The following is a 23113-nucleotide window of genomic DNA, read 5'->3' as shown; positions in this document are numbered from 1 at the left end:
TATTGAAATACAAAGTCCAGCTAGGGATAAGACTGTGCTTTTGGTGTAAAATCATCAAAAACGTGCAAGAAATTTGATCAAAAGCAGGTGGGAAGGGTTAAAGAGGGGAATGCTTGGATGAGATGTGACAGAGGGCAAAGGTTATTCTGAGGGATGCTGGGGAATTTCCATGTAGTAACCCACATAGTGATCAATGATTTCCTTAGGGAAGAAAAATGAATGTAGGGTTGCTGTGGTTGGTCATTTTAGAGAGACGTGCAGTACAGCTGAAGAAAATAGTAGACTGACACTGGACACCAGTGGGGAGATACTCCAGGGGTGTAGAAATTGGAATCTCTGAACGGTAGTAGAAGGCAGAATTGAAGAACTGTCATCAAAATGGTGGTTACATATGGGTAGAATCTATATGGATGTCTAATATTCATGGGTTGAGAAAGTGATAGTCTCTTAAGTCAATAATAATGAAACTCTGCCTAAAGTGAGGCCTAGAATTCTGAATCCTGACTAATAGCAAGGTATGAGGAATTTAGACCAGTTTGGGGATGGAGGAAGTAAATTTAAAACAACTTAGTCCGTGTAGTTTGGCTGTGTGATGACTAAGGAGGAGCGCAGTTAGAACTGTTTTTACAAATATTGAACCAGTCTGACAAAACAGGTGATGGAAGTTCTTTGCCTGACTTGTTTTAAAGTAACTTGGAAAAAATACAGGACAATAGAAAGTAGAGAATAGTTTTTTTTATTAGCAGTAAGGGGGATGTGACGAGTTACTTTGACCTTCACTTTTCATGATTCTGACAAGTAACTGTTAGTCACAGGATTTATTGTTTCATCTTGAATCCAAGCTAACTTTCATTTTAGTTAACTTAATGTTTCATCTTTCTTTAAGAATTCTCCTAAGCATTACAATAATGAAAATAATTATCTAATTATGTAGCATTTATAGTTACTTATAAACCACAAGGGGGAGCTGTGTGTGATATTTTCATCATATCCACATTAAATTAAAATAAACATTTTGAAGTAATTGTCATTTACAATTCTTGAATTTTTGGATTAGGTATTTACTATTATGTGACCAAAACATGTATTTTTTTTACTTTAATCCATTTGTGCCATAGAAGTAGGATGACCATATTTCCCTAATCTGAATATGGGACACCTGGCATAATTCTCATATTCAAGTGAGTTAAACAGCAATCAGTTGTACAAACATACAAATTAACATCAATTTGACTGAGCCCCTGTTCAAAAAGAAATACTGAATAAATGGGTTCTTTTTATTTACCTTCTTCAAAGCCATAGGAGTCAAAGGAGGAGGGGTGACACACACACACTCCCATGCCTCTCTCTCGTTGGGGAGAGACTGACCTGACCTGACCGTTTTTTGCCCTCTATATCTGGTGGGGATCATAAATGGATCCACATCTTCTGGTGTCTGGCACAGCATCTTCCTGGGGCAGCATGTGTGTGGAGAATAAGGAGGGGGTCACATGTTACTGCCTCAGATTTCTGCCAGTGTTCTCACCAGAATGCAGCCAGGAGCAGACTTCTGTCACTGTGTAGGAAGGAAGGGATGGGAGCTGCTTCCAGCTGCAGGGTGGCTGACTGCTACCTGCCCAGCTCATCTCTTCCTCCTTGACACTGCTCCAGCGTAGCTGCAAACAGCTTGACCCTTCCTGTCCACAAGGTATCAGTCTGCTGCTGGCCACCAAGATAACCTAGCTGTCTCCTATTTCCTGGCTACAGCCTCCATAGGAAGAGGTTAAATCCTGGGGAAGTATTGTGCACCAGGCCTAGAGAACCTGACTGCAAGGCCTTCAGAGAATTTTGCCAGAGAAGTGGCTTAGCAGTGAAGGACATCCTACGGGACAGAGAAGGGAACCCTTGGGGATGGAGCAGGACTCAGGGCAGGAGGTGGGAATGAGTGAAGAGAGTGCTAACCTTGTCTTGCTGGCTGCTGTGGACCTGGCAGATTTAGAGTGTTATTGAGCTAGAAATTGCTTCCCAACACCCTCCTGCTACTCCAGAGCTTAGCAAGGGACAGAGAGGCTTCTCTCTGCCAGTGCTGTGCAGGACTTGAGCACATGCAGAATGTAGCTCTTCCTGGCCAGTGCCCTGGGATAGAGGGTCTTGGACTTTGCCAGAGCACTGGCCCAGCCAGAGCCCATGGGAAAGGAAGGAGCCTGCTGCCCAGGTTATTGATAAGCTCAATGATCCAATCAAGGGCTGGATCTCTCTGTAGTGCAGGGACCAGAGGTGTCCTGCTGGCGGGGGGACCTATGAAGGAGCAGCAGAACAGGGGGTTAGAAGGCTGAAGGGGCACAGCAGAGAAGACAGTGAGAGGGGAAGCATAGGGCTGATGAATGGGTAGCATAGATGATATATGACTGGCTGCTGGCTGCCACCTGCCTGTACACATGAACCATTGCTGTCTACCACGTAGAAACAGGACCCTGGGACAGGGTCCTCCTGGTTGAGAGCTGGTTTGCAGCACGAGCTGCAATGACAGACCAATAGGGGGAGCAGCTGCCTCATGTGTTGTATTCTCACCCTGCCACCTGCTTTGCATACCTATACTCCTGGACCTCCCCCATTGACTAGAGGTGGGCAGGTGACTGGTGTTCAAGGATCTAGCCAGCAACCTAATCCACCAGTACTGATCAGGGGAGTCAGAAAATATGGGACAATTTGCCTGTTTTTTAAAAAAAGCTAGGACACTTGCAGGAGGCCTTAAATATGGAAATGTTCCTTTAAAAATGGGACATAAAGGCTACGTCTACACGTGCACGAATAACGTCTACACGTCCTCCAGGGCTGGCAACGTCGACGTTCAACTTCGACGTTGGGCAGCACCACATCGAAATAGGCGCTGCGAGGGAACGTCTACACGCCAAAGTAGCACACATCGAAATAAGGGTGCCAGGAACAGCTGCAGACAGGGTCACAGGGCAGACTCAACAGCAAGCCACTCCCTTAAAGGGCCCCTCCCAGACACAGTTGCACTAAACAATACAAGATCCACAGAGCCGACAACTCGTTGCAGACCCTGTGCATGCAGCATGGATCCCCAGCTGCAGCAGCAGCAGTCAGAAGCCCTGGGCTAAGGGCTGCTGCACACGGTGACCATAGAGCCCCGCAGGGGCTGGAGGGGGAGCGTCTCTCAACCCCTCAGCTGATGGCCGCCATGGCGGACCCCGCTATTTCGATGGTGCGGGATACAGATCATCTACACGTGCCCTACGTCGACGTTCAACTTCGAAGTAGGGCGCTATTCCCATCCCCTCATGGGGTTAGCGACTTTGACGTCTCTCCACCTAACGTCGATTTCAACTTCGAAATAGTGCCCAACACATGTAGCCGTGACGGGCGCTATTTCGAAGTTGGCGCCGCTACTTCGAAGTAGCGTGCATGTGTAGACACGGCCAAAATCACCACTTCTGGGAGGTAGTCTGTCACATTGGCCATGTCTACACTAGCCCCAAACTTCAAAATGGCCACGCAAATGGCCATTTTGAAGTTTACTAATGAAGCGCTGAAATGCATATTGAGCACTTCATTAGCATGCGGGCGGCCGCGGCACTTTGAAATTGATGCGCCTTGCCGCCGCGCGGCTTGTCCCGACGGGGCTCCTTTTTGAAAGGACCCCGCCTACTTCGAAGTCCCCTTATTCCCATGAGCTGATGGGAATAAGGGGACTTCGAAGTAGGTGGGGTCCTTTCAAAAAGGAGTCCCATTGGGAGGAGCCACGCGGTGGCGAGGCGCGTCAGTTTCAAAGTGGCGCGGCCCCCGCATGCTAATGAAGCGCTGAATATGCATTTCAGTGCTTCATTAGTAAACTTCAAAATGGCCATTTGCGTGGCCATTTCGAAGTTTGGGGCTAGTGTAGACGTAGCCATTAAGTATAGATCAGTACTTCGTGAAAATAGGAAAGTTTAGAGCTGGAAAAAATATAGTCGTGTACATTAATTCATTTTTGAAGGTTAATTACTAAGAAAATACTACATTCACACTTAATGCTACAAATGTTTTGAGGCTGGGGGTGCTAGAAGAGAGACAGACAGGTTATATGTAACAGACTGGGATTTAGGCTGCTGCGAAGGTATTATGTTTTCTCAACTATTTAGGTGGTTAACACCAGTACATGGAAACTATCTAATACTGAGCATGGTGTTGCACTCTCTGGGGATTAGTAAATCTATATGTTATAGGCATTAGAGGAAAAATCATTTATTTAATAGCACATCTTGGATGGAGTTTGATCCTTTTAATTTTACAAGTCACAATATGCCTCAGGATGCCAGTGAAATCAGTTGTGTACTTTTATCTGGCTGTTAGGTTTTTGCTTTCAGCATCAGGCTTTTTGCTTATCAGAAAAGCCATGTTCAGCGATAGAAATTGCATAATGTTTTTGACTCCCGTCTGTGGCACTTGTGATTGGACAACAGTACGCTGACTGTAAAAGAGGAGTCTGGATGGAAGACCATCACTTCTTGCCTCCCTCTTGTTCCTGTATAATCATGATGAACTCCTTAATCCCATCAGTAATAATTATACTGATACCAGAGAAATTCACAGACTCTTTTGTATTCCTGACTTCCTTTTGCACACACACAAGTCGCTCCAGTACTTGGAAACGGTAGGCTTCATGACACTTCATGGCTACGTCTACACATGCATGCTACATCGAAATAGCTTATTTCAATGTAGCGACATCGAAATAGGCTATTTTGATGAATAACGTCTACACGTCCTCCAGGGCTGGCAACGTCGACGTTGAACGTCGACGTTGGGCAGCACCACATCGAAATGAGCGCTGCGAGGGAACGTCTACACGCCAAAGTAGCACACATCGAAATAATGGTGCCAGGAACAGCTGCAGACAGGGTCACAGGGCGGACTAGCGCTTCCGGGGCAACAGCTAGCCGCTCCCTTAAAGGGCCCCTCCCAGACACACGCAGCCTGCACAGCACGCGGTCTGCAGAGCCATAGGCATGCACACCTCGAGCGACGCAGGCATGGACCCCCAGCAGCAGCAGCAGCCAGAGGTCCGCCCAGCCGCCCCTGTAGGAGCAGTGCTCGCCCTACTCCATGCCATGCAGGAGGCAGCTGAGCACCTCCTTGCCACAGAGGAGGAGCTGCCCGCAGGGGAGGAGGATGCAACCCCCAACCCTGCAGCACCCCGACCCCCCCCGCCTCATACGCCGCCGGCTGTGGAGCTACCCCACCAGCACCAACTGGTGGGAGCGGCTGGTGCTCAGAGAGTGGGACGACGACCGCTGGCTCCAGAACTTTCACATGAGCTGGCAGACATTTCCGGAGCTATGCCCGTGGCTCACCCCTGCACTGAGGCACCAGGACACCTTCATGCGGCGTGCCCTCACTGTGGAGAAACGGGTCGGCATCGCTGTCTGGAAGCTGGCCACTCCAGACAGCTACCGATCCATGGGCCAGCAGTTTGGCGTCGTCAAGGCCACCGTCGGGTCTGTCCTCATGGAGGTAAGAGGACCCACGGGGGGAGGGGGAGGGGAGCCCTGGCAGGGGAGGGGGGCCCTGGCAGGGGAGAGCCACACACACTGCACACCCCTCATTGGTGCTCTCCCATGTGCTTCCCCTGCAGGTCGTCCGCGCCATCAATGCCCTGCTCCTCCACAGGCTCATGAGGCTTGGGGACCCAGATGCCGCCATCACAGGGTTTGCCACCCTGGGCTTCCCCAATTGCTTCGGGGCTCTGGATGGGACCCACATCCCCATCCGCACCCCGGAGCACAGTGGAGGACGCTACTTAAACAGGAAGGGCTACCATTCTGTGGTCCTCCAGGCCTTGGTGGACAGCCGGGGCCGTTTCGTGGACATTTATGTGGGCTGGCCTGGCAGCACCCATGATGCCTGGGTATTCCGGAACTCGGGCCTGTGCCGCTGGCTGGAGGCAGGGACCTACATCCCCCAGTGGGAGATCCCTGTGGGGGACACCACCATGCCTCTCTGCGTCTGCATACCCCCTCTGGCCCTGGCTCACGCACCCTTACAGGGGCCACCTGTCAGCCAGCCAGGAGCACTTCAACCTACACCTGAACCACGCGCGCCAGGTAGTGGAGCGCACATTTGGACGCCTCAAAGGGCGCTGGAGGTGTCTCCTCACCCGCCTTGATGCGGGCCCCACCAACATCCCCCAGATTGTGGGCGCGTGCAGTGCCCTCCACAACCTGGTGGAGAGCAAGGGGGAGGCCTACTTTCAGGGCTGGGCTGTGGAGGCTGGCAGGGCCAATGTGCAGCCACCCGCTGCCCCCAGTTGCCAGGTGGACCCTGAAGGGACCCAGGTCCGGGAGGCCCTGCGGGCCCAGTTCGACGAGGCCGCGGGGTGAACGCTGGCAGGCCCCCCATTGCACCCCCCCCCATCCTCCACAACACTCCCTGCCCCAACGCCCACACCACAGAGCACCCAAGAGCACACCCCCCCACCTTTCTTGTAAATAAAAGCAGACATTTGTTTGTCAAATCAAATATCTGTAGAACTCTTATTATTATTATAAAGACTAACTATTTACAGGCAAAATCAAAATTATATATATGTATTATAAATAAGGTAAGATGAAAGGGGAAGACAAGGAAGGGGAAAACTATGTAGATGGAGAGCAAGGATCAGCATAACAAGAGGGGTCTAATATAAAAACTATTTACAAAAGAACATTAAACTGGGGGGAATATATACAAAGGCGGGGGGGGGCCACGTCCTGGGCCCCACACCCTGGGCCCCACACCCCCTAATGTCCAGCGCTGGGGGTGGGCGGCCGTGACCCACGCCTTGGCCTCAGCCCTGGCCGGGGCTGGCTGGGGGCCCGGTGGACCAGTAGATATGGCCGGCGGGTGTCAGCTGGCCCCAGATCCCCCTCGGTGGAAGGGCCCTCAGTGGCGGGTGGTGGTGTGATGGTGGGTGGCGCAGCGGGTGGAGCAGGCAGGGCGGGCGCAGCGGCGGCCGGCGCGGCATAGGGGACAAGGTAGTCAGCGATACGGTCGAATGTCCGCATAGAGGCCCCCCATGCCTCCTGGCGCCAGGCCAGTGCCCGCTCCTGGAGTTGGAGGCGGCGGTCCTCCACCCGCAGCCGCTGCTCGGCAACCTCCAGCTGCTGACGATGGATGGCCAGCAGCTGGGGGTCCGTTGCCGTCGGGTGGTGGTGCTGGGTCTGCCATCATCCCCACTGTGGGGCTGGTCGGTCCTCCGCCGAGGGGCTGGCCTGGAGTGATGGCCCTGGTGGGCTCTCCGGGACCACTGACACCTCGCCGGCGCTCTCTGGTCCTTCCGATGGTGCAGCTGCGGAACACGGGGGGGAAGAAGAGTGGAGACAGCCGTTAGTGTGGGCCCCGAGCCGTGGCCCTTGTCCCCCCACCCCTCTGCTGCTGGTTGCCCATCCCCGTCCCCGGGAGATGCTGCTGCTGATGGGTGTCCCATCCACTCCCCCTGGGGGACCCTAGAGGTTCCGCTCCCCCCAGCCCTGGGGATGGGGCATGGCACTGTCGTGCTGGGGGGGCAGGGGCTGATGCACTCTTCTGAGGGACATGCCACTGCTGTCCTTGGGGCCATGGTCATCTGGGCATGTGAAGGGCCCTGGTCATATCTATTACCCCCGCCCCTCAACCCCGGGGGTGTGCACCGGGGGGGGGTACATACCTGATGGTCCACTCCCACGGTCAGGGGACACCCGGTAGGCGGACGCTCTACTGGAGCTCCGGGATGGGATGGCGATCCACAGGCTGGCGTCGCTGGAGGATGACTCCCCCTCCCCCTCCTCCTCTGGTGCCCCTGGGGGGTCCCCCGGGGTGCGGGGCTTGCCTCCGGGGCAGACTCCGCCTCCGGGGCCTGCTGGGCTCGTCGGCCGAGGTATCAAGAGTGGCCGGAGGGGAGGAGGTGTGCCGGGGGCCCAGGATGGCCCTGAGCTCCCTGTAAAAGGGGCAAGTGACGGGGGCAGCCCCAGATCAGCCGGTTGCATCCCGGGCCCAGGCGTAACCCTGCCGCAGCTCCTTCACTTTACTGCGTACGTGATCCAGAGCGCGGGCAGGGTGACCCCGGGCGGTCAGGCCCTCGGCCAGCCAAGCGAACGCATCCGCATTCCGCCTCTTGCTCCCCATTACCTGGAGCACCTCCTCCTCACTCCAGAGCCCCAGCAGGTCCCAAAGCTCAGCCTCCGTCCAGGAGGGGCCCCGCTGCCGCTTCCCCGCCTGGCTGCTGGGCTGGGAGCCCTGGCTCCCCTTGGGGGCAGTCCCCTGGGGGCGCTTGGGGGCTGGGGGGCGGCCATCGCGGCGGGTGGGTGTGTGTGGGCACGGAGGAGCGTGCAGGCCGGCCTCGTGGCTGTGCTGCCACCTGCATGCTCTCTCAGCTTCCTGCACAGGAAGGCAGGGGGCGGGGAGCTTTAAGGGGCCGCTGCACGCGGCGACCATCGAGCTCAGGGGCTGGGCAGAACGTCTCTCAACCCCTCAGCTGATGGCTGCCATGGCAAACCCCGCTATTTCGATGTTGCGGGACGCGCAACGACTACGCATTCCCTACTTCGACGTTGAACGTCGAAGTAGGGCGCTATTCCCATCCCCTCATGGGGTTAGCGACTTCGACGTCTCGCCGCCTAACATCGATATCAACTTCAAAATAGTGCCCAACACGTGTAGCCGTGACGGGCACTATTTCGAAGTTGGCGCTGCTACTTCGAAGTAGCCGGCACGTGTAGACGCGGCCCATGAGTAGGAGAATGTTTACCTCAGTTAAACAGCATAGAAGTGGTGGAAAAACCAAAGTAGGGAATAGGTCAGCAGATCAAAACCCTAAGGTAGACAACTGCAGGGTGGAAATAGGACTGGTGGGGAGTGTGCATGTGCTCACTGCCAACATCACATTCAGTAAGAATTTGACAGGAAGATATTATCAAAGTGACTTAAAAGCTCTGGTGTGATATTATAAAAGTCAGCATGTCAGTGAGCTGATAGGAGGAGAGAAAAGGTGCTGACAGACAAGAAGGACAGAGAAGAGCAAAGCTTGTCTGAGCAGTCCACTGACAGCAGCTGTAGCAGTGTCGTGCCCTGTCTAGAAACAGATGGAGAAGTAGAAACAACATAGCAGCAGAGGGAGGCAGAGAGTGAGTTCAGAAGAAACAGTTAACAAGCACAGAGTAAGTCTGTCAGACAATATTATAGCATAATGTAGTGAAGAGTGTCAGTGTGTATGTGTGGGCTTGTGTTAATAAAGTGTGTGTTTGTGTGGGGCTATTTATGTCACATTCAAAGAATGCTTAAACTGCTTTCAGCAGCTTGTGAATCACCATAAGCTGGGTGCATAACTTAAGATCATCTCAATTGCAAGGCAACATAGTTTGGGATGCTCTTTATCTTGCTATAAGAGATTTTTTTTTATTGTTGTTATACTAGGGATTGTTATTTGCACTGGTAAAAAGGTGCCTTGCTGAGGAAAGAAGACTGCTTTGCAATCAATTATCCAAAGACTATGTGTCCTTAGCCACCCTGGAGATCAATAGAACCAACAGATTTGCTGGGCCCTGGGCAAGGTAGTTTCGGAAGGGAGCGGCTCCTTACAGGAGCAAGGCCTTGAGTGGAATGGGCAGAGCTGGGCCAGGCTTCGCCTGGGCAGCCCTCACTTCTTCCTGGGGTTCTGGGACTGATTTTAAAAGGACCTGGGTTCCAGCCACTGCCACAGTGGCAGCTGGGTGTCTTAGGCTCTTTTGAATCACTGGGTCCCAGGGCACTTGCCCCCTTTACCTGCTCCTCCCCTGCCCATCATTGGCAGGCCTGCTGGAGACCCATACCTTGCGGAAACAGTTTGGTTAGTAGTTGAGCTATTTTGAGGGTAGCCTAAATCTGTGTTTGCAGTAACAACCTCTGCTGGAATGCACTGCTCTCGATCATACAAGAGCTGAGCAAAGTCTGATCTACTTTACAAACATATACCATTTATAAAAGAAAATACGTTTTGTGAATACCTAATTTTACAAGTACCAGTGAGATGTCTGTCACTCCCTCTTCAGTTTTTTTTAAAAAGTGCCTATGCATGTTCAAGTTTTGAAGGTGCTGTGATATGTAAATGCCAGTATAATTGAAGTGACAATTACAAGTATTTTTTAGCACAGAGTTAGCATTTCTCTGTGTATAAATCTGGTAGGCCTACACTCCAACCTCTCCAACTTTACATGGAGATAAGGCAATTGATGTGGTGTTGCTCCTGGGTCACAACATGGATATATTAAAATGAAAGTAGTCTTTTGCCACAACTAGCAAACTTCTGAAAGCTCTTCTTAAATGTCCACAATATTAGAATAACAGATGTTATCATTTAGAAGTTTTTCAGGAACGGGACCTAGCTATGAAAGGCACAAAGCATGAAAGATTAGAGGCTGGCAACACTGCAAGGACAGAGTTAAGATTATTGAGATTGTTCAGTGGACATACATTTGCAGTTTGCCTTCATTTTAAATCTGGTGTCAAAACTTTGTATTTAGCCTTACTTAGTTTGTGACAATTTTTTTAATAGTAACAGAGAGGAAGCCGTGCTAGTCTATACACTATCAAAACAAAAAGCAGTCAAGTAGCACTTTAAAGACTAGCAAAATAGTTTATTAGGTGAGCTTTCATGGGAGAGACCCACTTCTTCAGACCATAGCCAGACCAGTGGTCTGAAGAAGTGGGTCTGTCCCATGAAAGCTCACCTAATAAACTATTTTGCTAGTCTTTAAAGTGCTACTTGACTGCAATTTTTTTAATGTTTTCTTTGAGTATATTGTTTAGATAAGTACTTCTCAGCCTTAACTTTTAGGTAACAAAAGATTTTGTTTGGAAGTAGTTTCTGTAATTAATGAATTAATAATTCCTTGGTTACGTTGTTTCAAAGAAGAATGTTCTAAACTTGCATCATAGCAGTTAGGTGCAGTTACACGAAACTAAAATAAATATTCCCTGTTCTTTCAGTCTGTGAAGAAGTGTAACCAAAATAAATGGTATTTTATATATTTTTTATTTACTTTTGATTTAATTCAGTACGCTGTATCCCAGCCTTTACTCCCTTGAGTAGCTTTTTAAGGTGCATCATTTTTCTTTAAGATACATACCAAAAAGAAACATTTTAGCACTGGAAATGCACACGTACATAATCTATAAGCATGGCACCATATATAATTAGAATTCTCTAATGCAAAACATGAGGAAAAACTATTGCTCTTTCTTTCTCACATAAGAGTGACTTTCCGCCCCTGTGCACCATCAAAATCCATCATATTCAGTTCTTTCAGGTTCAGTGGTTCAGTTTGTCCCCTGGTTCCAGCGATTCCGAAGGAATTGTGATTGTACACTGTACATTAATCTTACATATGTTTAGACACCCTGCTTTCTTTCTTTTCTTCCACGTGTTTCCAAGGAACCACATAGAACTATGGTTATTTGGTGATAATCTCAAACACAAGATCTCTATACCAAAAACTTATTCACTTGTCCAGTACTTCTTTCATTTCCTTTTCGATTAATTTCCTAACTTTGTGTTTAAATAGAAATTTGTTTAGTCTTAAACCTTATTCTCTTAACTGATTTATTCATTCATACCAAAGTTCAGTGTTTGACATTATAAAAGCTTTTATAGTGATGACCTGAGTTCTCAGACATCTGAGTGTCTTGGGAGGACAAGACGAATGAAAAGAAAAACATTCTTTGCACAGTTTCATAATTTCAAAATAATTTTGAGGAATAGAGAACACTTGCATGACAATGGGAGTTTGTAGATAATTAAAGTTTGTGTTCTTTGTAGAGTGTTGAATTTTTCAAGGAGATAGAATATGTTGTTTAGATCAGTATTCCTCCTTGGAGTTAAGCAAGCTGGTTTAAGGAAAAGGGAAATGCATATATTTGTGTGCATTTCTCAATCCACTTCTCCAAACTAATCAGTGGAGTGTTTGCTATAGGAAAGCCTGTACATACCTGGCACATATCTTCTCCAGTTTTAACTTTGAATGATACAGAAGTGGTTACGTGTATTTCAAAGGCCATTTTTCAACATACAGTAGTGAATACATGTTTCTATTTTGGCAGAATTTTGAAAGCAGAAAAATAAACAGTCTGCTTTGTCCATATGTTCCGATAACGTGTCAGATTTTTTTCAATGTGGAATGGGGAGAGGAGAGAAGCAAGCACACTCACATAAGGAAACACTCAGCTGTGGTACTATTGTAGAAACCCTGCAGTAGTTATCAAAATGCATTGCTGCTATAAGGATGAGGAATTAGATAGGTAGCCTTGTTAGTCTTTATCCACAAAAACAACAAGAAGTCCTGGGGCACTTTATAGACTAAGAGATTTTTTTTGGAGCATAAGCTTTTGTCGGCAAAGATCCACTTTGTCAACTGTCTAATGAAGTGGGTCTTTGCTCACAAAAGCTTACAGTCCAAAAAATCTGTTAATCTATAAATTGCCACAGGAGTTCTTGTTGTTTTTAAGGATAAGGAAGTTAAAGTTATGGGTGAGTAGTTTCTGAGAAAATGCTTCAGATTATACTCACTGTTTTAAATTCTCAGTTTTGCCCCTTTACCTTTTCATCTCAGCACTAGCAAGTGTCTGCCAAGAGCACTTTAAATTAGCAAAATAAGTCAAAACATTAACTGGTACATTCTTTTTTATGAAAATGTCTAGGAGAAGGATTATATTGTCCAAGATAAATATGGCAAGAAACAATGTGAAGATTAATCAGTTTAAACTTTTTAAAGTGATTTTGTTTCCAAAGGAATTGATTTGAACAAAGCTACACACAGCATAGCGTTCTGATAGATAAAATGGGTATCCCTGTCTATTAATTACTGAGCCCTTTGCATTGGAAGATTCTATTTTCAGTTTCTTAAAGTTTCACCAAAATATAACACTTTGGCCTCAAATTTTACATACTGGGTTTCTTCAGGTGTTTTTCCTCTCCAGACAAAATGGTTCAGCTCTTGCTGGGAATGAAACAAGGAAAATTTACATTGTTTTGCCTCTGTTAAAAGATTCTGGCAATTTTTTCAACTTTTGGTACACCTATGCTTTGGAGCCAGGACTCAGAATTTATCAGAGGAATGTGCTTCTTGCGTCTCTGTGGAAATCTGCCCAATTTTGGCCAAATTATAAAACTTTGACAAAAATCACAATTTTCACATGTTCGTTAGAGACTTCTTGATTATAGATAGCTGCTAAAAATCTCTGAGGATTCCATCTTCATTGAGTGTGCTACAGTGTTTCTCAACTCCTAATTCTGACCAGATTCTGCAGGTACCATCTGCACAGGATAACTGAGCATATTCTTTTTCCCTCACAGCCCATGAATGTGATCAGATTGTCATGCTTGGACTGGGCATGGAAAATGATTCCCAAGACTCCCCTGATGACACCCAGGCAGAATAGATGAAGTTGCCTGATCTGAATGCAAAGGGAACAAAAAGGACTGGAAGAGACCTTGAGAGTTCATCTAGTCCAGTCCTCAGCACTAGTGGCGGAACTAAATATTATCTAGACCACCCCTGAGAGGTGTTTATCTAATCTCTTTAAAATCTTCATTGATGGAGATGCCACAACCTACTTGGGCAAATTAAATGATAAGTCCTATTTCATATTTTTATAACAGTGGAAAGCCAAAGCATAGCAATGCTCTGGGCAATCCATTTTTCTCTGGCTACATCCCTTTTATGGAGAGGACTATGCTGTGGGAAATCCCAAGCTGGACAGATCTATTGGGTTTTGGGCTTCTTTGTTCTACTGACATGTAGTAGAGCAGGGGAGACTAAACCAAATGCCTTGTCTTCTCCCTGTCACCTAGAAACGTTCATTACTCTTGGTTTTAGGTCTGTGAATTTTGTTACTCTTTCTGATATCATCCATTTGTGTTTCCCTCTGCAAGACTTGGATTGGTAATCGAAGACGAAAATATCGTTTAATGGGGATTGAAGTCCCACCCCCTAGAGGAGGCCCTGCTGATTTCTGTGACCATCTGGAATCTAGTGCTAAATCAGCAGTTACTTCAGGAGAGGAAACTGCTACTGAAGTGGGAGATGACAATGATAGGAATGATGAAGTTTCAATCTGCTTATCTGAAGGAAGTTCACAAGGTATTTGAAACTGCAGTTGTACTGTTCTGTTAATTTTATTCTGCCATTTGTGTGCTTTTCATTCCCGTCTGGTGAGCACATTCGGAAGTGTCTGAAATAGTTGCTTTTTCTTATCTATGAAATGAGCAGCCTTCTGAAACTCAAACCAGTATTTTTTAAAGCTAGGAATTTGGCATTGTCTTTGTTAAGCTGGAGAGGCACATTTTTGAGATTATGTAGATTTTTGCAAACTGTAATAAGAGCACTGAGCACTTTTTAACATTTTTTATAAAACACTAAAGTAAATAGAGTTTCTCTTGATCAGTGTTTCTCAACCTATTTACCCCTGTGGACTGCATATGCAGCCCTCTACGTTATGTGGGCTGCATCCACACGATATGTATAAAAATATATGTAGATCTTTAAACATAAAGAAGCTTTAAAATGTGTTACATGACATCTGTACAAGTTAAACAGATATAGTACCCTTCATTTCAACACTAGCAAATGTCTGTGAAGAGCATTTTAATTTAACAACATAAGTCAAAACATTAACTAGTAAAATGAATTAATTTATGTCAGGGTGGCATAGCATGGTGTATTGCCACCCTCACTTCCATGCTGTTGCTGCAGTGAGGATGCATGCTGGCAAAGATGGAAAGTCCTGCCCTGTCCCCCAAGACAAGGAATGCCCCAGTCGTCCAACTCATCTGGTTACTCTCAGCATCCAGAGGTGCCTGTCATACAGAGGCAAGGTGCCTTGTCCAGGGCAGACTGTTCCTGCCTAGATCTAGTCCCCTCAAGGGTTGACACCACAGCACTCAACCACCCTCATCCAGGGACTGTGCTCTAGTACCTAGATCTACCCACCCACCCTTCCAGGGACTGCCCCCAGGCACAAATCCTCCTCTCCAGAGTCTGTCCCCCACACAGACCACTCTAGTTCCTTACATCCCCCTGTTTTGTGCCAGCTGGTTTCCTATCTCTACAACCCACCTTGCCTGCCTGCCACTGTAGTCCTAGTGCCAGGGTCACTGGACCTGTGAACTTGTGTGGTTTAGAGGGGCATTGAGCTCCCTGGTCTTCTGCCAATGTTGCTGAGTCAAATCCCTGGTGGTGGGGAGGGGTTGAGATAGCTTCATTTTTGCACACCCCTTCTGTTGGCTCTGTGCTTGGGGCAAGTGCCCCTCCCACCTTACCCTAGCTACCACCCGAAGGATGTCACATGGGCCTCAGCTAAGTGCTGACTGAGCTGCAAGTGGCTTCTCTAGATGAACTCAAATACACAGTCATGACATTGAACTGAAGTTACAATGCAATAGAAACAGTCCAGTCCAAACAAATCTACAATACTGTTAAAGCCTCTTTAAACAGCCTCGTAACAATGTGGAGAATTGCACAAAAGAGAAAGTAATGCTGGGCTATTTGGAGGTCACCTAAACTCTGTGCGTGTGTGAGAGAGAGAGTTTTCATGAGTTTGTGTTAAATGGGAGCTAGAGCAAATGAGTTGACTGTATGTCTCACAGAACAAAATGACCAAGTAAGTCTTCTGAGCCCTCTTTTGAAATTAAAACACTGGGCCTTAAAGCAGATGAACTGCCACCTTTGCATGTTTCAGTGTCTTCAAAACTTTTTTTCAACTAATTGCTCTCGGTGCTTCTGATTAGAAGTGATCAATAAGCCCTGTGCTCAGTAAACTAAAAAGAAGTCTGTTTTAGTCCATGCTGCTGCAGCTTTATATGCCACATATGATTTTGTCAATTTGTGTGAATAGTAGAGAAAAAACATTTAGAGAAGTTGAGAACAGTTGGGAAGAAACCTGTGGTGTCTTTGTCAAATTCAGTTATAAAATAGACTAAGATGATACCACAGAATTGGGTAGAACTGATTGAAAGCCAGGTCATATGCTGAGGTATGAGAACCCTAGGCTTCCCTGTGGGAGAAGGAACTGGTTCAATAGAATGTTTGTTTGTTTATTTAAAAGGAAAAAAAAAAGACTGTTACACTATTGAAAGTAAAGGATGTGTCAGTATTCATTTGAGCCAGGCCTTTGACGCTCAGGACAGAGCTATAAAGGATCTGGGAAATGAGAAGATGATTATAATAAAAGCTTGTGGAACTACAGTAAAATCCCAATTTACGTGATTTCGTTACTTGGATTAACATGAAGAAGAATATTGGTGTTCGAAAAGAGTTGTTATAGAAAGATTCTGAGAATAGGATGGATGCAGAAGGTCACCAATGAGGAATTATATAGGAAGATACAGCTGAAAAAGAACCTGCTGCAGAAGCTTATAAAACAAAAGCTATAATTATTTGGACATATTTGCAGAACGAACGACGAATGAAAAATCAAGACCCTAGTATTCGCTATAATGGATGGTTCAAATAGGAGAGGCAGACCCCACAGAAAATGGATAGATGTAGTAGATTGGTGTGGAACTAGTCTACAGAAGCTAAGCCACTCTGCACTGGATAGGGAAAGATGGAAGGAAATAGTGAGAGAGGCCTCAGACACCAACGGGCACTGAGCCCACGGTTATTGATGATGATGATGAAAATCAGCAAGTGCAGTTGGCCAGGCAGTGCTGGGGGAAACTGAGGAGCAGCTGTGCCACCTTGCCACTCTGCCCTGCCGGTCCACTCCCCCACCACATGCAGGAGCTGGGAAACTGGTGAGCACTGCTGCGCTGGTCAGCTTCCTGGCTCCAGCAAGTTGCGAGAAGCTGGAAGCCTGGTACAGCACCTTCAGTCAGTTTCCGGCTCCCTGCCACTTGCAGGAACCAGGAAACTGACCAGCCCTGCTGTGTTGGTCAGTTTCCTGGCTCCCTGGAGTAGCAAGCACTGCTGCTCCTGGCTCTGGGCTCCCTGCCACTCATGGGAGCAGGGAGCCATGTGCAGCCACGATGGGGGACCCTCCCAACTTAGGAGAATTTTTGACTTACGCGTAGTTGCTCGGGCACTCAACCTACACATTAGTTGGGGATTTACTGTATATACAAACATAGGATTTCCTTGGAAACAAAGTTAAAGGTGTTTATATATTCAATGTAAAGATAATTTTCCTACCTACCATAACCCAAAAAGAAATTTGGAATAGTTAGGAGGCAGTAAAGTGATACTCCCTAGAAAACTAAAATGAGTGCATTAAGAATGTATAAACTATTTTATTGAATTCTCCCATATCTATGAAAAAGCAGATGGACTAAACTGCAACTAAAATCTAGATAGAATAGTGGATTTTGAGTCAGATAATCCATAGTATTGGAATCTTTTTGTATGTTGCAATGATGATCTCAGTTTTATTTTTGGATCACAGAAATTATATTTTTTTGTTGGCATTGACTGTCACTGAATTTATTTAATCTCCAGTCTGCTATTCCCATAATAAAGACTTCTTATGAGAGGAGAGAAAGTGGTCAATTATATCAGTGAGGCTTTGAAAAAGGAGTTTATTCTCCTAGAGCAGATAAGTAGCCCAGAGTAACATGCAGCAGCTTTTTTGTGTAATTACCCTTTAAACTTCTTTGGAGAATACAACTCTAGGTTCCAAAAGGACTTTCAGAGAGTTGGAAAAAACTACTCCTGGAGGAATTCTGCACCTAAAAATTAAAAGTTGTTCACACAATATTTCAAATTCTGCATCTTTTGTCAAGATCAAACAATATAATCACACCATTTTCAATTATTTTTGGTCATTCATTTGAAAATACCTGTTAGCAAGTATGTATGTAACAATATAGACAGTAAAAAAAAAATTAGGTAGTTTTAAACCAAATAGATTCCGTATGAGACATATTAATACAGAACCCTGAATAATAATTTATTTAAACTACAATACAGAACTGTATTTCCTGCACCCTCAAAATCAGTGCAGAGGCTTGATAGTCAGTGAAAACAGAGGAGGGGGAGGAGAGGGAAGCAGCTGCTGGAATGGAGCTTGGGTCTGAACTTGGAGGGTGGTTATATTTAGGTGGGAAAAATATGGTACAGTTTTTTTTGTGGCTTAGTATGAGGAGAGATCGCTAGGAAGCTTCCCCATGCTGGCCCTGGCTGACCACTAGCCTCTCCCATTCAGTCATGCACATCTGCCCTTCCCTGTTTATCCTTGCATCCCCTGTCAACATGCAGCCCTGACTCTGTGCCACTATTCAGCCTCCCCTATCCCATGTGGCCCTGCTTCTCCCTCCCACCTGTGGCCCTGCATCATGAAGAAGGCACAGGCTTTTTCTCTTCCTTTGCTGGTCAGGATTGGCAGCTCTGTTCTAACACCATAGTGCCCTCTGGTAGGCAAAAGCCAGAACTGCAGCAGCTTTCTAGCAGAAGCTATTTTCTGCAGTAAATATGACATATTAATTATGCATGCAGGCCCACAGAAGCCAACCCCCTATCCCCAGGCATAAGAGAACTAACTAGGTAAGTGAAATAAGTGGAAAGAGACTGATGCAGGCTGCTGTTCTTTTTAAAAGTGATGTAAATTTAAAATCAAAACATGATGCAAAATTAAGTTATATTTCTTCTCAAAATCAGACAGTGGGAAACGTTTGGGTTCATTAGTAATGTTAACTGGCCCTTTGACCATGGTACACAGTTTTTTAATTACCATAAACTTTGGCTTCAAAGTCATAGAGGATATCACCACATAAATATACCTTAAAGGAATTCTGTGAAAAGGGCATTAGTGTACTAAAGCTAAAACTCTGAGAACAAGATAATAGCCATCAATTTATTTCTGCAGAAGAAACCAGTGAAGTTATCCAAAATGAAGAAATTGGTCACAAAGAAGAGGACCAAAGTACATTATCTGCAGATAATGTGGTATGTATACTTACCCATTTGACCTTTGTAATTATTAATACATACACTGTCTTCCAAAAGCAGTGCTTCTAAGTTAGTGAAGATTTCAGTTTGATGTCCTGTTATAAAAAGGGATTCTTTCTAACTTGAACACTAAAAATAAAGTTATTAATAGAACTGTGCATATTCTGTTGAAAAATTAAAAATATTTCCATATAATTTAATGAGTAGAAATCTTTTGTGTTTAAGGAGGCTACTTAGTGTAACTGTGTTACTACAATCTAGTCTCTTATCTGTAAAGTCCTGAGTGAAAGTCTTCCATTCTGCTCAGCTCTGAAACATTGTCACATATGGAAATACAGAAAAAATGTTTTATCTTGCATAGTTCTGCTAACTAGTTCAGCCTGAAACAATTAAATTCAGGTAGGACTGGTTTGCTCCTGATCCTGCAAGGAACTTCTGTATGGTTTCAGAGGTGACATACAGAGCTCATCCCACTAATTGTTGCCTTATTTGGTTACAGCTAGCCTGAGATGTTTTGTGAACGTCAGACCAGATGCCTCAGAGATTTTGGTTCATATCTCACAGTAACATGTTTTAATAATTTTATGTCTTGGAAAACCCAATGTACCACATGACAGTATAAAAGCAAATTCACCATTGAATAATTAAGTAATAATTTTTTATTTGGGTGTTTATACTTAATTCTGTGAAACTTGGGGGTTACACTTTTTAAAAAATGATTTAATTAAGAATATAAAAGGCCAGTGTAAATCCATGTTTAAATATAAATTATTGGAATCACAATAGAAAATTACTTCTGGATTTCGTGTTGAAAAATATTTATTTATTTTGACAGTATTTAGCAATTGTGTGGTGTTTTCCAGTGTGCTACATTTTTGAGGGAAAAAACCAACTTGGTGAAGTGAGAAGAATGTTATTGAAAGTGTTTTATGACAGATCAAAGCACGTCATGCTTATAAATTTTTTAAAGTGCCCATCAGGCAGTTTTTATTTTTATTCATATTTAAATTAGACCTCCAGCAGATGGAATTATTACAAATCAGTTTGTGATAGAAGGCTGGCATTCTTGCCAATAAATCAAAGAGATAAAATGCAAACAGCAGATTTTTACACTTTTGGGAGGGTGGGGTCTAGTGAGGAAAATGATGGTGTTAGGGTAGGTTTTGTTCCACTATTTTAATCAGTATTTAATCTCTGTGGTTTAAACTATAAATTTAAGCAATTCTATTGCAGTTTAATATAACCGTTTAAATTATTTTCAAGGTTATAAAAATAAACACTCAGATAAAGGGGAGTATTTTATAAAATTTAGGGAAAACGTGTAAATGTTCATGGTTAAATATAAATATCTTAGAATCAGTGATGTATGAGATCTCCATAGTTGTCACAGTTGAGTTGGGGTCATAAACTGGATTTTAGCCTTACCGCTCTTCCCTCAATCTGAGTTCCACAAACAAAGGAATATGTCTTCAGGATCAATGTTTAGAGTGCAGATAGAGTTATCAGGATCTGTTTGGAGCAGGAGTGGGGAAATGATTCACCCAACCCCTGATGACCCAATAGAGGCTCCTCGGAAGGCTGAGGATCCTAGGCAGGCTCTCAGCTGGCAGGCAATGCAGGTTTAGCTTGTTGAAACTTATCCTGGTCCCAGGATATGTTGTGGGAAGCGTTGGTTATCCCCAAAGAACATTACAGTATCTGCACCTTAAAGACTAACATGGCTGAGACTATATACCTGTACCTGCAGTAGATATACTGAAAACCCCAGCAATCCTGCAAATGCTTATGAGAGGCAGAGCAGTAGAAGAGGCTGCTACTATCACAACTAGAATTCTCCTAATGCAGAGTTCTGCATGAAGTTATGTTGAATCCCCAGTTTTTTGTCTTAGAGTATTTACAAAAAGAAGGATGTTCTTCCTCTTGAATGATGAGACTTCTCTTAGTCTAAATTAAGTTTCATTGTGTGGAGACAAATGTGATTCTTTCTGCAGAATATAGTTGAACTTCAAATTTCCTACCACTAATGGGTCTGTTTCCACTGTACTGGAAGAGGGGAGATTCAAGTCCCATCCCTGTCAGATCGTTTTACTCAGTGAAGACTTCGTCAGTTCCTGGAGCTATCATATTACTGCCAAGGTCCTAAAACAGACTAGATGAGGAACCATTTTTAAAGAGCGATTTTACTGTAGAAGGACAATAATTAAGCCAGTGAAGACTTACCAGTAGGAAATTCCCTGGGTTGCATTGGTTCATCATAGTGACAGAGAGATAGCCGTGTTAGTCTGTATTCTATCAAAACAAAAAAGCAGTCATGTAGTACTTCAAGTAGTAACAAAATAATATAATTTGGAAGAAGTGGGTCTGTCCCACGAAAGCTCATCACCTAGTAAATTGTTGTGTTAGCCTTTAAGGTGCTACATGACTGCTTTTTTGTTCATCATAGTGTTCATCTTGCCATCTCATTTTTAATTTAAAGCATGGTTTCCCAAACTGGGGGTCATGCCCCGCTGGGGGGGCATGAAGAAATTCCAGGGAGGGTGCAAGGCAACCCAGCCTCCCCCATCATTCCCCCCACCTGAAGAAAAATCTGGCCTTTTCTTCTGGTTCTCAGCCCCTGCCATTTTACATGGGTCACCAGGCACAGCCGCTATAAAAAGCAGGCAGCCGTCAAAGACCCATGTGGAACTAGCTGCCACCTTCAAAGGTGAGTGAATGTGGGTTGGGGGGGGAGGAGAAGGAGGAGGATGGGGTTAGATGGGGGGCTGGTGGTGCCTGGGTCAGAGGAAGGGGGTGGGATGAGAGTGGGGAGCTGGTGGTGCCTGGCTTGGAGGATGGGAGGGCAGGGGAGCTTGCGGGGCTCGTGGGGCTTGGGTGGCTGGCCCCAGCATTGCGGTGCTTGGGCGAGTGGATGGACGGCTGGCCCCAGCAGCTCAGGGCTCAGGCAGCTGGTGGGCAGGCAGCTGGCCCGCAACTGGGGTGGCTGGTGGGCAGACAGGTAACCCCGGCAGCGCAGGACCCCATCGGCTAATGAGCGGACAGCTGGCTCCAGCAGCGTGGGGCTCGATTGGCTCAGTTGGATGGCTCTGGCAGCACAGGGCTCAGGCAGGCGGGCGGCTGGAGCAGGCAGCTCTGGTGGCTGGCATAGGGCTCATGCAGCTAGCCAGCTGGGATTGTACCAGGCACCTGCAAGAGGCCAAGAAAATCTATTTGTACTTATTTTTAGTTTTAGATAACATTTTTATACCAAGTTTTTGTGTTTATTTTAAATTACAAATTGACTGTTTTGTTAAAAGGGGGATTGGATGATGGTAAAAACGAGGTGGAAGGGTGGGAGGGTTTCTCAAAAATCAAAGAGGGGGCGTGATGCTGAAAGTTTGGGAACCACTGTTCTAGAGGAATAAACTTTCCACATGGCTGATATGAGATCACTCACAAAGAATCTGGAAAAGACATATATTTTCCCCCGAGGCCACTTGTGTAGTCTATAAGGAGATACAGTATGCTATTTATTCAACAAAAATATGGTATCAGCTAGCTCATCCACAGTATACAAAGTGAGTCACCATGGCAACAGTGTCCTAACTTTGAATGTACAGTGCCTCTGTTATCTTCGGCCCTGGAGCAGGGTGCTCGATCGCCATCTAATGGGTACTCAGAAATTCAAAATGTGTAAACAGCAGAGGAAATTTATGTAGACTTCTTCCTTCCATTATAATTTGAGATGTGCAATTTCTTCTTAGGTATAATAGTAGAGTAATGTTGAGACAAATTCAGAAGTTTAGATTTTTGACTGAATATTTTTTATATCTATTTCAGAAAATAGAAATTATAGATGATGAAGAAAGTGATATGATTAGTAATTCAGAAGTGGATCAGATGAGCTCTCTTTTGGATTATAAGGTAAGTGATGAGATCTTGTAATGCTAAGACAGTCATTCCATTTACACAGAAAGCTCAAACAGGTTTTTTGCAGAATAGTCAGAGGGACATAGTTGTGTTAGTCTGTATCACCACAAAACAAAAGAGCAGTCACGCAGCACTTTTAAGACGAACAAAATAATTTATTAGGTGATTAGCTTTCATGGGACAGATGCACTTTTTCAGGTTCTGGAAATTCTGATGAAAGTAAACTGACACGACGAACATATAACAGAGAGGGGGAAAAATGAAATGAAAACTGACGCATCAGCTACAGAAGTAGG

General features: G+C 45.5%; 1 protein-coding gene across 3 annotated transcripts in view; it reads left to right on the top strand.

The window, feature by feature from the left end:
* Positions 1-23113, top strand: part of HDX (highly divergent homeobox) — a 124208-nt gene that overhangs the window by 64522 nt on the left and 36573 nt on the right. For all 3 annotated transcript variants that reach the window (XR_012647263.1, XR_012647262.1, XM_075007603.1), the window contains 3 exons: positions 13904-14111; positions 18829-18908; positions 22728-22811. Coding sequence is in view for 1 of the 3 variants with exons in the window: in XM_075007603.1 (XP_074863704.1) it covers positions 13904-14111; positions 18829-18908; positions 22728-22811 (372 nt within the window). In the remaining 2 variants the exon portion in view is untranslated. The remainder of the gene's footprint in view (positions 1-13903; positions 14112-18828; positions 18909-22727; positions 22812-23113) is intronic.

Source organism: Carettochelys insculpta, chromosome 13 (assembly GCF_033958435.1).
Source record: "Carettochelys insculpta isolate YL-2023 chromosome 13, ASM3395843v1, whole genome shotgun sequence".
NCBI lineage: Eukaryota > Metazoa > Chordata > Testudines > Carettochelyidae > Carettochelys > Carettochelys insculpta.
The sequence above is the reverse complement of the archived record's forward strand: the minus strand, read 5'-3'. Positions and strand labels throughout refer to the sequence as shown.